The following is a 16995-nucleotide window of genomic DNA, read 5'->3' as shown; positions in this document are numbered from 1 at the left end:
GAATGAAAAGACAAGCAACACTAACAAGCTTTCTTTTACTTGGTTCGGAGCTTGTGGCGACTCCTACTCCAAGGCCCGCGATTGTTGATCGCTTTCGTTGGGCAATCACTATAGATTCGGAAATTGAGTACAAGTACAAATATGTAGCTTACAAGTATTGCTCAAAATTAAACTTGTTACCAATGACTTGGAGAAATAAAACTTCTAGCTTGATTGTCGTCAGAGAAGCGTTTAGATGTTTTCGGAGTGTGCGCAAGAGCTCAAGTTGTTCTTCAAGAATTGTTGTCGAAGCACCTGGTCGAGCCCTTCTTTTATAGTCGAGCTTGATCTGATCTAGATCCGATGATCTGGGCATCAGGTTTGACTCGTCGTCGATCGGTCGACCGATCCCGCATGAATCGGTCCGCCTTCCAATTCTTCTACTCGGATATACTTTCTTCGTTCGGTCGACTGATCCCATCATTATATCGACAGATCCCCAGTACATCTGGTCTTATCAACTCAGCTCGACCACGTCACCACTTATCCCCGGTTCGGTCGACCGATCCCTCAGTCGAACCCGATCCACTCGCTGGAACTCTGCTATGTTTACTTGGAGGTTCGGTCCGATCGCCAGATTCGGTCGACCAATCTAGGCCGAACATCAACCTGCAGAATCATTAGTCTTCTTGCAAAACAGAGTTAGCACATAGCAGATAATATGTCAATAAATAACTTTGACATCCTTTGGATTGCCCGGTTCTGATTTCGGATTTCCTCTGAAAACCGTAGATCGAACTGACACGTACTATTCCCTCACAGGGGAACGCGCCCTCACCTACTCCTCTCAGGAGAAGTTACATATTGCCAGACCGATCCTCCAGATCGACTGGACTTTTGCTCAATGTCCGATGCTTTCGGTCTTCATGTTGGACGTCGGCTCCACGACCCGCCCAGACTTCCACCCCGATCCGCAACCACCAAGATTTCAACCTAGAGTCCCCGACTCTAGGATTTTGCCTGAAGCGCTCGATCCGCTAAGACTTTCCGCCTAGGGTTACCACCCCATACGATCTAGGGTTACCATCCCCTAGGGTTTTCCATCTGCCTAATCGTAGCTAGGAATTTTAATCACCTAGGGTTACCACCCCCTAGGACCTAAGGTTATCACCCCCTAGGACCTAAGGTTATCACCCCTAGGGGTTTCCACCTGCCTAACCGCAGCTAGGACTTTTACCTAAGACAACTTAGGACTTTCCTACAATCTCAATCAATCTTGTTCGATCACAAGACAACTTAACTTTAGACCCTTTGACATAATCAAAATCCAGGTTCGATCGTCGGATGCTTCACGCACCAACATTTACTTCAAAAATGATCTGATTTTGAACCAGTTTTGGATCGGTGATAGACTTTAGTAATTATGTGGTAAAGTAATAAATTGACCCTTTTACTTCACGTGCATCTACTTCGGTAATTATCTACCTATTACTTCGGATAATATCCAAAGTCTATTGCTGATTTTCACATAAATATGAAGGAATATGCTGTTATAAATGGTTGGTTGATGGGGGACAAAAGGGTCCCTGAAGAAGGTCCTAGGGGAATACTATTTGACACATGGTTTGTTATTCTAGCAGACTATTAGGATGTTGTTTGCTGAGTATATTTCATTCAGTTGTTAAGCCGGCCATCTTATTAGACTGTTGTCAGTTGAGTATATCTCAGTCGGTCGTTAAGCTGGCTGCTTTGTTAGACTGTTGTCTGCTGAGTATATCTCGGCTAGTGGTTAAGCCGACCGTATTGTTAGGTTGTCTCGGCATTAAGCCACTCAGTTATATTCTGTGTAGTTTTGATATATTCGTCCGGAGAATAATATAATGCCCTAAACACGTTGAGAGTCTGTTTGAGAAATAATATAATAACTCGTGTGTACTAGAAATCTATCTGATCCGCAATATGAAGCTAAGTGTCTTAAGCTCCTTAGGCTTGGTCAGTATTTTGTCCGGACAGGCGTACAACGAGCCTCTGGAGAAATGCTGTGTTCTAAGATGTCCGATCAATATCCTGAGTCAAAATATCTTAGGACCGGTCGACTCTTTTTACGGCCGGGAATATAGCAACTTGTAGGTAAAGTGCATCCAGCTGTCTGACTAGATTTATAAAGTTATCTCACTTATACATAGAAGAGATGAGTATGGAATCATATGGATCCAATCAATTATACTATTGAACAGATAACCATAGGATTAACCGGTGATCAGATCGACCGGGTGTATATAGATAGGCTTCTATATAGCAATGAGTTCGACCCTCCCTTTGACGGTGGATCGACTATTCCAGTTGGCCTATAAGGGCAACCATCTTTAAACTCGATTAGCTATTAATTGACTAGACATGCTGCTTCTTTAGTTTAAAGGTGAAGCACTGAAACCCTTGTACTCGATCGACTTAAGGGTCAGTCGGCCTTTTTTTCGTACTGCTCGGAATCCAACCAAGTCCGGCTGACGAGCCCTTGTACCGGGCAACCAATCAGAGCTAGATGGGGAGATGTTCTCCTCCGGTGACTTTGACTGTCACTTTATCTTGACTTTGACCATTATACAATTTCTTGGATTCGCTCATTATAATCCGTATTATATATTATATAAATTTTAAATCATAGTTGGATCTAGTGACAGATAAAATATAGATTTGCCATGACCCATTGGAGATGATTATAACAATTATTAGAAAGCCTGTAATATAAGTCTTATGTTCTTCAAAGTGACAAGCACGCATATACTGTTTGAGTCGTAGCCCTCCCAATGACAATGCCCCAACACCCCTTACCTGGACATGGACATGGACATGGACATTTGGATAAAAGCAAGAGGTGGACAGCCACTTAAGTCCAAAAGATGGTCCGCAAGTGGATTTCAACTGGTAGGTGGAAGTGGAACACAGGTGAGTTCCAATATAATGGATGCGATGATATCAATCTCCATGGAAACGAGCTCAAGCCCCAGCTTACGACTACTCAACTACTAAATTTAATTGACCACCTCTCCTTGTGCAAAGGATCGATCATACAAAAAAAAAAAAAAAACATTAAAAGGAAAAAGATAATGAAATATGTTAGTCTAATGTTCTTTGTTTCTAGGTTCGTCGATAACAACGGATTATCTTATCCTTCTCAATACGAGAGACAGAAAGGGACGGAGGAGCTCTTCCAATCTTGACGTCCCGCTCGCTTCTCTTATTCGCATCGATACGTACAGCAACGTGCGCGCTGCTCGCAGTGTCCTTTTAGGTCGTGGGTGCTCTTCGACGTGCCTTCGAGTTGCCCGTTGAATACGTGCCTCCGAGCGTTCGAGGGGGAAGGGGGTTAAATTTTTAACTTGGGCATTTTATCGAACGACTCGCTCTCTCCACCAACTCCTTGAGTTCCCCGCGCAAATTGAACGCTAGCTAGCTAGATACCTCGAAACATGAATATGGGGACCGGCGCGCGCTCGCCCTCGCCTCGCCGGCGAAGTGCTCTTCTACTTCGATGCCGCAGCGGCGTCTCCTCCTTTACTCGTGGATCTTCTTCTCCCAAGGCGACCCCGTTGTCGTCTTCACTCTCCAATTCGCACCCTGTCGCCCTCCAGCGCTCCCACTCGGCTTCCAAGATCACACCTTCGCAGCAGGTCTTTGACGACGACGCCGAAGCTGATCCCTCCAAGGAGAACCGCCGGTGCCTCTCCGCGCCCGACCCGAAGCCGAGGCCGCCGCCGCCTTCCGCCTGGGCGCTCTCCCCCGGCCGCTCCCCGCCGCGTGGCGCAGAGCACGACTCCAATGTTGGGAATAAGGCCAAAGGACGGATCCCGGCTTGGGCACGATCGCCTACCCGGACGTACGCGATCACTTCGCAGAACCAGGCGCACCGAGAGCCTGTGGCGGCCTCCGGCGGGAAGAGGGGCGGGGACGGTGGCGGAGTCCTGGGTCTCTTCAGGAAGAGGAAGGAGGCAGCGCCGGCCGACGAGGAGTGGCACCAGCTCCGGCTGCTCTCGTCGCGGCTGGCGCAGTGGCGGTTCGCCAACGCCAAGGCCGAGGAGGCCATGGAGGTCTCCCGGCGAAACGCCGACGTGCGCTTACTAATTACAAGCTTCCTTAATTTACAGCAGTTCACCCAAAATACAATATCTGCAATATCAACCTCGATCGAAAGCTAATTTACCGGCACAAATTCCGCAGGAAAAGCTGTTCGACGTCTGGTTGGGTGTCTATGAGTTGAGGAATCTCGTGGCGGCCAAGCGGATTTTGGTTCAACGAAGAAAGCAGAAGATGAAGCTGTTTCAAATCCTTCAACCGCAGGCTCTTCTCCTGAGCCACTGGAAGCCCCATGCAAAGAAGCACATTGAAGCTGTAGCCATCCTCGTGAGGCTCTTAGGCACTGCTTGCCTCTCGCTTCCTCTGGTCGAAGGAACCCAGGCAATGAATTAAATCTTCTCAATATTTTTTTTCTTTCTATCTTTTTATCTTTTTCCACTGATCTCTTGTTTCTCATGCAGGCCGACTTGGTGTCAGTCCATCTCAACATGAGCACGTCAATGGAGATCATGAAGGAAATTGCTGGTGCAGCAGGAATCTTTTACTCAGAGGTATAGAACTTCATCACGAGTTCACATCTGTTGGAATATTAAGTCCCTCCCTACTAACCATCTTGCGTATTTGTACCCTATTAAGGCTGGAGAAGTAGACGCAATCCTCATCGAGTTGGTCAAAATAATAAGATCAGAGATAGAAAGTCTGGAGGAATTGATCAAGATTTGTAGAAGAGTCACTTCATTGGAGGTTGGTTTCAGCATTATTTCATATCCCGCTTCGATCTGATAAGTATTTATTCCCTCCCTGTTTTTGACAGATGCATGAACTGAGCCTTCGAGCGCAGATGATTCAGGTGATAAAAGAGGAAGACGAACGCATCTTTGTTTATCCTCAGCGCAGAGCTGAAATTTGCAAAGATACATTCACATCAGTGCGTCCGGTGCCGTATCGCACTCTTGTTTGGACTATTTACTAACTATTACAGCTTCCTGAGAAAATCAAAGCACAGTATTGGATCGAACAAGCTTCCATTATAGCGTGCGTGCGAATATAGCAGTATTAGGATGCATTTGTTGCAGATTATTTAAATGGGGCACTGGATTTTTTATTTATTTTCTCAACAAGGAAAGAGAAGAGGATTGTAACGATGACTGACGGGCCGCATAGTTAATTTGGTTTGATCGGTTCAATTAAACAATTTAAGCGGGTTACTAATTCAGATAGTCCAATCCGTTAATATTATATCTCCGATACCTCAAATTTTAATAAATTTAAATTTAGATGTATTATACTTTTTATTAATTTAATTTAACATTTTAGAAAAATATTTTTATGTAAATTTAACAATTTTCAATATTCAATTAATTATAATATAAATAAAATCAATTCTTAAACTGTCTTTTTTAAAATAAAAAATCAATATAAACATGCAGAAGATTTTAAATTCAAAAACCGAAATATTCTGATCTATTAATTCTGAATAAGTTCATGATTATTTTTTCTAAAATGAAATGACTTGATTGGTTTGTTTACCATATTTTTTTTTGTAATTTTTTCTAAATCTATAATGATAGATTCATTTAAAAATGCTTTTAAATTTTAATTTAGATTTAAAAAAATTAAATTATTATTTTTTACCATACTACATTTTAATTATACAATTTTTTTTTTTTTTTTTTTTTGTATTCCTGGAGCCAAAATCCAATCAAGTGGGCCAACTGGTTAAATGGGATACGGTCGTCGACCTGCCCCACTGCCCGCATCTTTGGTATGACTTTTAGTTAAGGACTGGATCGTCGGCCCACCAATAAGAGACCGCATATACATACAACGAACGGTGGATCGTCCACCCGCAGAATGATCAACGTCCCCAATAAAAAGTTTATGTCTTGGCAAAGAAGTCGCCCCCAACCTGCTGGGCCTATATAACAACCGTCTCACTAGGCTTCGTCTTCGCTTTGCCTGTTGGAATTCGATACTCCCTCGTTCCAGCTTTCTCATCTCCTGCTGATCACGATCCAATGGTGACTAAAGGCGAGGCTTCCTCCTCCGATCCGTGAGTTCCCTTCCTTGTGGGTGTCAGAATGTGTCTTTAGGGTTGGATCTGGGGTTCTGATTTTGATTTTTCATGTGTTCTACTTTTGTCAAATTTGGGTGGATGCCTCCGCAGCAAGGGAAAGAAGGATTTTAGCACGGCGATTCTGGAGAAGAAGAAGGCGCCTAACCGGTTGATCGTAGATGAGGCTAGTAACGATGATAATTCCGTGGTTGCCTTGCACCCCGAAACAATGGAGAAGCTCCAGCTCTTTCGTGGAGATACCATACTGTTGAAGGTATCCATTGCTGCCTTGTTTTGATCTGTGCTTTCTATAACTTATGGATCTTTAAGCTTTGGTGGAAGTCTGTTGAATCTGTAGTGCTGGAAATCTTTGTCGACTTGTTCAATTTTTTTTTTCGTGTTTTTGGCACTGCGGATGAAGTGCCAGTGATAGTTTAGGTGTTCTCCTACTGTTATGGAACTTTTGTTTTTTTTTTCTTTGTTTTATCAGAATCTATTTGGAAACTGAAATTTTCTGAATTAGTTGAAAGAAAATTTCTATTCAAATATACATGTTTACTCAACACTGCTTTTTTGATATTCAATTTTGAGGTTAGAAAAAGAAATATTTTTTTAAACAAAGTGGCGTATGTTTCTATGATCTCGGTTATAGTTCTATGTACAATTTGAACAAGTATTTTAACATTCATTTGGTACATCTGTATATATAGGGTAAGAAAAGGAGGGATACTATCTGCATTGCACTTGCTGATGATACATGTGATGAGCCAAAAATCAGGATGAATAAAGTTGTCAGATCAAACCTTAGGGTGAGGCTTGGGGATGTTGTCTCAGTACACCAATGCCAAGATGTCAAGTATGGAAAGCGAGTTCATATACTGCCAATTGATGACACAATTGAAGGAGTTACAGGAAACTTGTTTGATGCATATTTGAAACGTGAGTTATGCTGAATATTTTCATATCGGATTTAGGTTCTTCTTGGCTTTAATTGCTTATAATGAATAACACCATCAAACTCATTACTACATCTTTGGTCAATCTTCTGAATTCTTTTGCTTGCAATGCGATACTCAGATTCATCCTTCATCTGATTGGACTTCATATGTCAGTTTAATGTAGTTATTTAGAATGTCAACTTTGTTCATAAAAAGGATAATGCTATACCACTGAGATTGTAACTTGTATGATCTGGAGCTACTTCTTTCTCTATCTAAGATTTGATTCAGATGATATCATGTTGGTTTGTTTACAATTCAGCAGTTCCTTGTTAATTTAAATCTTATATCGGCACTCAACAGTGTAATCATAATTCTCTTCAATTTGAAGGAGAACTTCTTGAATAAATAATAATGTAACATTCTTATTCAGTGTTTACTAAAAAAAAGGTAGATCCGCTACCTTAGCGGCCCCCCTAGTTCCGGCCCCACGGATATGGAGGGAGGTTTTATTCAGTGTTTACTACAATCTACCTTTTGTGGACAGTTTATATTGAATACAATATTTCATGATCAATTTATTCAAGAGTTTCATTTAGAGGTTACTCAAGCTACTTGCTATCTCCTTTTAGGAAAATCCTAATTAATTAGTTGAAATTAATAATTTAACTATATCTCCCTTGTTATGCGAATGTGATCATTCATTTATCTTTTTTTAAGTGAAGTTTACCAGTCAAAATGAGATGTAATATTTTCTTTTCTGTTGCTTTTATTTACCTCCTAGCATCAGTGATTTGGATAGTTTCACCTTGTTTAATGTATGCATTTGAAATATTCTTTCGAGCCATCAACACCTATGCAGTTGATAATTGTTCTCACTGTTCTATACTTTACATTTATTCTACAGTATGATTCTTTTGTCTACACTAGGGTTTTGTTATAGACTTACAGCTGATCACATGTTGTTCAATGCTCAATTAAATGACCATTGCAGCTTTTCTTTGAAATATTCTTCTAATCTAGATGGCCTCAATAATCACATGAGACTGTTGATCTCCTTCACCAATACAGTTATGTCCAACTTTTGTTGTAAACATATCTTCTTTACAATCTTTCATTTCCCCCTGCATTTCCAGCAATTTATGTGTTCTGTTTTGTATTTTAGAACATTCTTTACTTATTGACATGGGTTATTTAATCGGAACCATGTATTATTGTGACACTTATAACTTGTTAATATGTTTTTGAATATTCTGTGTCACTAATTGGTGTTGCATTTTTTTGTTTGTCTATTGAACTAATCTATCTACCGTGGCTGATATTTTTTTTTATGTTATTCATGTTCTACTTGTTTTTTTTCAAGAAATTACCTAGTAGGTTTTTTCATTCTCATGAATGACACTCTTGTTTTTCTTTTTTTTTTTTTTCTCTCAACACTCATGGGGTAACTTTTATACCTCCTTGTTTTGGTGAGATAGAACAAATTGAAGAGAACAGTCTAAAGTGGACGCAATAAGATAGAAATTGGATATTGATATATACTATATTATTTTACCAATTTTAGATCAAATTTGATTTGTTGACATGGACAAGTGATGAGATAGAACTTGGGAGACTAAAAATCATGTGCCTAAGTAGTTACTTGGTTGTCAAAGTGTATTATTATTTAGATCAAATGACAAAAAGATTTGTAAGTGGTAGCCTTATCTGATTTGTAGTATTAGTGGAATGGGAACATATTTGAAAAATTTAAAAGAAATGTTAAAATAAAATTAGTTCATATATGAGATAATAAAAGATACTAAAAGTTAGATGTGTGTTATATTGTTAAATACTATATTATGAATATTTAAAGAATTAAAATAAAATTATCTTATGTAGGATATAATATTAGATTGTTGCATGTTATATTTTATTAAATACTAAATTATAGATAATGCAGACAAATTGAGTTTTATTGAGGGGATTGATCCCACTGATTGCTGAGAGAGGCTACTGCATTCTCTTTCCATGGATTGCACTCTCTCTCAAATCTTAATTGACAATGACCAAAAGAGGGGTGAGGAGTTGAGTCAATTGAGTGACTACTTGTGAGAAGTGATGAGGTTTAGCAAATAATATTGGATTTTGATGGATAAATGGTGGCAAATTTTAAGAAATATAAGTAGGGTTTCAGTGATGGGTAGCTTTTCTCTCTCCTTTTCTTGGTGTTTGTTTGCATTTAAGAAAGGATCATGAAATATTGATTAGATCTAAATGTTAACTATTTTGGCAGCATACTTCCTGGAAGCATATCGTCCTGTTAGAAAAGGAGATCTCTTCCTTGTCAGGGGAGGGATGCGGAGTGTTGAGTTTAAGGTTATAGAGACTGATCCTGCAGAATATTGTATTGTTGCTCCTGACACAGAGATCTTCTGTGAGGGGGAGCCTATAAAGAGGGAGGATGAAGACAGACTTGATGATGTGGGTTATGATGATGTTGGTGGAGTTAGAAAACAAATGGCTCAGATAAGAGAGCTAGTTGAGCTACCTCTTAGGCACCCTCAATTGTTTAAGTCAATTGGTGTCAAGCCACCAAAAGGCATATTATTGTATGGACCCCCTGGTTCTGGGAAGACATTGATAGCTAGAGCAGTTGCAAATGAGACTGGAGCTTTCTTTTTCTGTATTAATGGCCCTGAGATCATGTCAAAACTTGCTGGTGAAAGTGAGAGCAATTTGAGAAAGGCTTTTGAAGAAGCTGAGAAAAATGCACCATCAATTATTTTTATCGATGAGATTGATTCAATTGCACCCAAGAGAGACAAAACTGGTGGAGAAGTTGAGAGACGTATAGTTTCTCAACTTTTGACACTAATGGATGGTCTGAAATCTCGTGCCCATGTAATTGTCATTGGGGCTACAAACAGGCCAAATAGCATTGATCCAGCTCTTAGACGATTTGGTAGGTTCGACAGGGAAATTGATATTGGTGTCCCAGATGAAGTTGGACGCTTGGAGGTTCTCCGTATTCATACCAAGAACATGAAGCTAGCTGAAGATGTATAAACCTTTGTCTCTCATTTCTTTTTGGCTATATATGATATCAATTTAGTGTGTCATGACATAATCATGTAATGCAGGTTGATTTAGAAAGGATTTCCAAGGACACTCATGGCTATGTTGGTGCTGACCTTGCAGCACTCTGCACTGAAGCTGCTCTGCAGTGTATTCGTGAAAAGATGGACATAATTGACTTGGAGGATGAATCTATTGATGCTGAGATTCTCAACTCCATGTCTGTTACAAATGAACATTTCAAGACTGCTCTTGGAACAAGCAATCCATCTGCTTTACGTGAGACGGTAAGGATCACCTATCATTTCTCAACTTTTGAAACTGGGCTGAAAATACGTTTCAACAATGAAACTTTTAATCCAGGAATTTCTAGATAGTTGGACCATAAAAATTCAATACCCTGTAATATCATTGAACACATTGTTTTCACCAAAATTAAATTCCAGAAGCCCTAATTTATTTGGCGTCCTAACATGTTTCAATAACTATTTGATTAATATATTATGTTGTCACTGATTGCTTATTATTACTTTTGGTCCTTGGTCAGGTCGTCGAAGTGCCTAATGTCAGCTGGGATGATATTGGTGGTTTGGAGAATGTCAAAAGGGAACTGCAAGAGGTAATCTTGTTTGTAGTCATATTATCTTACTTTTAAGAATGTTTGATGATGAATGATTTCTTATAATATTTCTCCATTTCTTACAGACTGTGCAATACCCAGTTGAGCATCCTGAAAAATTTGAGAAGTTTGGGATGTCCCCATCCAAGGGTGTTTTGTTTTATGGACCACCTGGTTGTGGAAAGACTTTGTTAGCTAAGGCTATTGCTAATGAGTGCCAGGCAAACTTTATCAGCATCAAGGGTCCTGAATTACTGACCATGTGGTTTGGGGAGAGTGAAGCAAATGTACGGGAAATCTTTGACAAAGCACGCCAATCTGCACCATGCGTTCTCTTTTTTGATGAGCTCGACTCCATTGCAACACAGGTAAGCTATTATTTTCATCAAAGCTCCGCCTTTCTATACCATAGGAACCATAATGGTCATAATCCTTTGCTCCATTTACAGAGAGGCAGTAGTGTTGGTGATGCTGGAGGTGCTGCTGATAGGGTACTCAACCAGCTACTAACTGAAATGGATGGCATGAATGCCAAGAAGACTGTCTTCATTATAGGGGCAACTAACAGACCTGATATAATAGATCCTGCACTGCTTAGACCAGGTCGTTTGGACCAATTGATTTATATTCCTTTGCCAGATGAGGCCTCAAGATACCAAATATTTAAGGCTTGTCTGAGGAAATCTCCTGTCTCAAAAGATGTTGACCTAGCGGTTCTTGCCAAGTACACTCAGGGATTTAGTGGTGCTGATATCACAGAAATTTGCCAACGTGCATGCAAGTATGCTATTAGAGAGAACATCGAAAAGGTATGTTTCTACTTCTGGTTTTGCGTATTTGTGCCTGTTAATATGAATGATTATATTTTAAGCATAATACTTGTATTTGCCTGTTGCTTAGTGTTACAACAATTGCGTCTATGTTGGAGTCTGGAACCAATAAGGCTAGGTATGAAAATGCCTTCCCAAAGTGCGTTTAGGTGCCAAAACACTTTAGAATTTAAAAAGTTTTTTGCTATACTGATGTTAACAGTACTTTGAGGAGAGTGTTTTTCCAAGTACCTTTTGCAAAGTAGTCATACATATAACAATTGATGCAGAATTTAGATAAATATTAAAATAAATATTGAATATGAAAATAATCAAAAGAGGGAGTCTTATCACAATGTTAAAGTTGTTGCCATATGACTTTGTAGTCACAGGTTCGAGTTGAGGAAATAACTTCGAGTAAGGCCACGTACAATATACCCAATATGGTCCAATCCTTGTCCGGGACTTGTATTGGTGGGAATTTCGTGTACCGGGCTTCCCTTTATGAAAACAGTCAAAATTTAATTTAGTGATATAATTTAACAAAATAGTTATTACAATTTAAGTATATACAATTTGGATGAATAAATAGTATTTTGTGATGTTGTAATGAGTATAAAAATCATAGTGTAGAACTTTTATAATAAAAATAATATTTCAATCATCGAAATTTAGTATAGCAAATATGAACAATGAGGATCTAGATTATGATTATAGGATTTCTTGTAACTGAGAAAAATAGAAATTCTAGCAATACAATAATAAATAGTGTATAGTTATGTGTAGTGATATGAGTCTTATCTCATACAAGTATAGAATATTTTTGACATAGAATTGTTCCTAGAAAAATGGATTGGTGGATTATAGTTTATATAATATATAACAGAATAAAGAGAATTTCATTTTTTCCCTCCCATAATTTTTTATTTTTTGAGCATATAGTTTAGTGATGCCCTCTAACATTAATGTCATTTCTTCTCGGGTGCAAATAGTGATTCCTCTGTTGCATATGTTTTAAGTTTAAACGATCAGTAGATTAGTTGGGTAGAATGAAATTAGATTGATTCTATAGGGATCTTATTCCTTTTGTTCAGTATATTACATCATTACTATGTGATAAAGTGAGGTACTTTCAACTATGACATACTTCTTTTGAAGATAGTCAATGGACTGTGTAAAAGCCAATAGTGGATAACTAAATTATATGATAATATGAAGAAAAATAATAAGGGGAGGATAAGGTAACAGAATATTTTTAAAATTTTCTGCCCTTGAGGAATCATGTTTTTTAGATTTAATCATTTAAACTCGTTCGTGTGATCATGTTGAATTTTAAAACTATTTGAATGGAAGGTTGAGTAGTAGAAAAAAAAGGAAATCTGTTGAATAATTCATCAGTCAAATATAAAGTTAAATCACTTTTTTTTTTAACTCTGTCTTGACCTTGTCAATTGTACTTGGATGAATAGTCGTCTTTGTGTTGATAGAGGAGGGATATTTTGTATATATCTTTTGCAAACTAATATTCTAAACTATTAGGAGCAAAATGAAAAAGTAGATAAATTATAGGTGTGAGCAAATGAATATTTTCCCCATTATTAAAAAGTTTGTTAATGGTGACTTTTCATGGATTCACCTATAGAAGCCTCTCAGCTAAGGTTGGAAAAAAAAAACTAAGAATGGTTTTGTAAAATTTTCAAGGATGTTAATTGGTTATGGATGGGAGTTGAAAATTATAAAAATGAAAAGTGTCTTTTAAAGATACGTTTATCAAACTTTATAGTTGTAAACTTGTTTTTAAAAGCAATTTTGAGATTAAGTTACCAAGCAATAATTTACTGTTAAACAGTGCAGCACAGTGTTTTTCCTAATTACAATTTTGAAATTCAAATTCATGCCACACCCAGTCTAAATATGTTAACCAACATTTCTTCTTATGAAAAAGTATTGAGCATTATTAACTCAAGTAATTAATTTTATGCACAAATTTAACTATTGTTTTTTTTAGCATTTTTCCCCAATTTCTTTCAATTCTAATACATGTCTACTCAAAGTTACTTTTCCATGACCACGATTTAATGCATCTTTGAAAATTTAAATGTCCCAACTTCCGGAGATTACCATTCTTGAAGATCAGTTTTAGCTGTACAATCTCTGCTTTGGGCTTAGTGATTTTACTTTGTTGTATTTGCTCACTTGTTATCGTACACTCAATGGCACATATTTTGTGCTCAGCTAGCTTATACGAGAGGCATATCTTAAATCTCACTATCATCAATTCATTGCAGGACATTGAAAGAGAGAGGAAACAGAGTGAGAATCCTGAAGCAATGGAAGAAGATGAGAGTGAAGTAGCCGAGATCAAAGCGGTTCATTTTGAGGAATCAATGAAGTTTGCTCGTCGCAGTGTTAGTGACGCAGACATTCGCAAGTACCAAGCTTTTGCTCAGACTTTGCAGCAATCAAGGGGATTTGGCTCTGAGTTCCGTTTCTCAGAGCGATCTGAAGCTGCAGTTGGAAACGCTCCAACAGACCCTTTCACAGCTAATGCAGCTGATGACGATGATCTATATAGTTAGTCGATCCGAACGTTTTCTTTTCCTATACATTTTACTGTTCTCCATGCGTGAGAGACCTTTAAGGCTCTCTTGAACTGTAGGCAGCGTACCTGCCGGCAGGTTATTTAACTGATTGTCATTTCTGTCCAAACTAAGATATTTTCAGATCTCTGTTACTATTTAAGCCTTAATTACGAAGTAGAAAAGCACATCTTTATTTATGACATCCAATAGTTGCCCTTGGTTTTAGGTGTTTGTTTCTCAATCAAACACAAATTGTTCTTCCTCAATCTTTTCTAATTTCTGGAGCATGAGTCGTCATTGATAATGCCTCCAATAATTCCTCTGCAACAAAAAGGTCTCTTTAATTGCCTTTGTCCGTCACTATTCATTTTGTGCATACAGACAAGGTCGATTCCAATAAGCTTATCATTATTAGTTTTCATCACGATATAAATTTTACATCGAGATAGCCACGTACGCACTGATTCACATCACAAGGAACAATATTTAATTGCAAATAATCCTGGCCTAATCATGTATTAAAGCATGACCACTGCTTTGTGAGATAAGCTTCATTCGTTTATCTCTGTCGTCGCGTAGTGGCAAGCAGGCGAATTGGCCATTTAGTGCGAAAACAACAGTACTACGGATTGCTAGTTGGAGGCTTAGCATCGACATTAGCGTTTAATTTCCTGCACTGTTGTTCTACAGTGCTAGAGCTATGCAGCAAGTCCCGGAGAGAAGCGATACCGATGCTTCACTTCCGAAAATGTGTTGGTTACTTCCAACGTGATATTCTAATTTTAGTTGATTGTTCATGAGATTAAAGCAGAGTACACCAAGTCTGCCAATTGTCTTAGATTGACTCAGACGTTGATAGTTAAAATTGGTCGAGTTCGATTGAGCTTGCTGCTTCACTTCCTAAAATGTAGGCGGCATGTTTACCCCAAAGGATGATGGCTGTAGGAAATTAAAACGATCCACTGTGAAAAAAAAAGAAAAAAAAAAAGAAAGCCATGAGAGCTTGCGGCGGCTTAGCCATTAGCTTGCAAAGAGGCGTGAATTTGTGATAGCCTAACGGTCAGTTCTTGTGCTCATCGCCAATCTACAACCTTGAGTTTGTAGTTATTCTCCTGATTGATTTATCTATCGAGTAAATCTAGGACGGAGTTTATACACATTCAAAGAATATTCATCTTTATTAGGATTCCAATTCTGATGTCTTATTGATTAGCTGTTGGGCTTGTGGCACACATCGACAAATGCTAGAGAGTTGGCTCGAGAGGAAAGAAAAATTATTCCACCTAATGATTTTGTGTTATAAGAAATTAATTATCTCTGACTCTCATAATCCATCCTTTCCTTTGATCTATTCTTCAAAGTAAACAAGGAATATATGATTGTGGTATCCTTTTATGCTCATTCATCCATCCAATGATAGTGATCCTTCGGCACTTGGACAAAGATGAAGTATAGCTGATGATTGTATGTGTTTTAATTCTAAAAAAAAAAGAACCACAAAAATACTCTTGAATTCAAGTCTTAAATTAATATCAGTCGAACCCCATAAGAAATTAACTACTAAAAGTCAAAATGCGGCGTCGTTTAACGTTTCTCCCTCACTGTGGTGGCCTCCGCATGCTCCGTCGCTAGCTATGGAGTTTACTTTATATATTGTCGATGGCCCACCCAATTTCATCTCACCCCCCATCGCCGCGTGTGCAGCTGCTCCGCCACTGACGCCGTGGGGCGCCACTCATCTGATGCAAAACATCACAAATCCCATCGCAGAGCTATTCATTAATTAACTAATTAACAGTTGCATATATATATTTATATATATACCACCAACACCGGCCTCCTCTATATCTCACTTCTTAATTCCCTTCTTCTGGAGATGGAGAAGGCCACGGAGAAGAGAGAGGAGTACTGCTTGCCTTGTCTCTCCTTCGGCCGCCGCTGCCGGCAGCTGGTGCGGGAGCAGAGAGCCAGGTTCTACATATTCCGGCGATGCATCGTCATGTTGCTTTGCTGGAACGATCGCAACCATCTCTGACGTCATGATCGAAGAGCTAGCATATATCTCAGCTGGAATGGTGCAGCTCGATATATATACATCAGTTGCTTTGCTTGCTTTCGATACTACTTTTAGTTTGTCTGAGCTTAATTATATATGTATATGTCGATGGATTGAAGCCACTTAAATCGTTCCCGAAGAATGTATTTTACTAGTTATGCGTTAATTCATAGAATCTCTCCCATTCATTTTGGTCCGTGTTCACGAATTTCTTTGCGTTAATTAATTCCGATACCTGTTCTGTTCCATCGATCTGCGCCTCCTGATTTGGTTCATTTTGCAATAAAGAATGAAAACATTCCAAGCGTAATTAAGTCGACCGGTCGCATCTTGATCACTAGTGTTCTTTCTTTCGATCGCTTTCACCACAGAAAACCAATTAACTATATATATATACATATGGCGTGAGTCAGCCGCCGGAGAGCATGCGCTAGCTGGTGCCGGAGAAGGTGGAGGAGGAGATGATGGTTTACAGGATTTCTAAGTACTGGAATGATCATGCACGAACAGTAGAATGGAGTTGAAACGTCCCTTTGATAAGAATAAAAACGAAATAGTCTGATGAACTTGAAAACAACACGAGTCATCGATCGCCCTCTTGCATATATTTTCCCTCACTTCTCTGCGTAAGCAAATGCTCCACGAATCGTATCGTACGTTGCATTGTCATATCTCAGAGACTGTTACGACCACTGTTGCTCGATTATATACCATCATCAGCGACTTAATTGTAGTAGAGCAATGTAGTACAATTAATTAGGAATGGTGAATGCAAATTAAAGGTCCATTTGTGTTTGAGGTAGAATATAGATGTGATGCACATGC

General features: G+C 38.8%; 2 protein-coding genes across 3 annotated transcripts; both read left to right on the top strand.

The window, feature by feature from the left end:
* The first annotated feature begins 3191 nt into the window (after positions 1–3191).
* LOC121983089 (QWRF motif-containing protein 7-like) lies at positions 3192–5252 on the top strand. The gene is made up of 5 exons (XM_042536067.1): positions 3192–4088; positions 4198–4434; positions 4515–4604; positions 4690–4797; positions 4868–5252. The coding sequence occupies exons 1-5, from the start codon at positions 3450–3452 to the stop codon at positions 5024–5026; spliced, it is 1233 nt and encodes a 410-aa protein (XP_042392001.1). The 5' UTR covers positions 3192–3449; the 3' UTR covers positions 5027–5252.
* Positions 5253–5970: 718 nt separating this feature from the next.
* On the top strand, positions 5971–14316 carry LOC121981293 (cell division control protein 48 homolog D). 2 transcript variants are annotated; one of them, XM_042533739.1, is made up of 9 exons: positions 5971–6106; positions 6221–6383; positions 6820–7048; positions 9323–10089; positions 10170–10391; positions 10652–10723; positions 10810–11091; positions 11173–11532; positions 13821–14316. In XM_042533739.1, exons 1-9 carry the CDS (start codon positions 6072–6074, stop codon positions 14109–14111), a joined length of 2421 nt encoding a protein of 806 aa, XP_042389673.1. In that variant the 5' UTR covers positions 5971–6071; the 3' UTR covers positions 14112–14316. The 2 variants fall into 2 exon arrangements, with proteins under 2 accessions (XP_042389673.1, XP_042389674.1); XM_042533740.1 differs by having other exon boundaries at positions 6011–6122.
* The last annotated feature ends 2679 nt before the right edge of the window (positions 14317–16995 follow it).

This window comes from Zingiber officinale, chromosome 5A (assembly GCF_018446385.1).
Source record: "Zingiber officinale cultivar Zhangliang chromosome 5A, Zo_v1.1, whole genome shotgun sequence".
NCBI lineage: Eukaryota > Viridiplantae > Streptophyta > Magnoliopsida > Zingiberales > Zingiberaceae > Zingiber > Zingiber officinale.
This window is presented reverse-complemented; position numbering and strand designations above follow the sequence as displayed.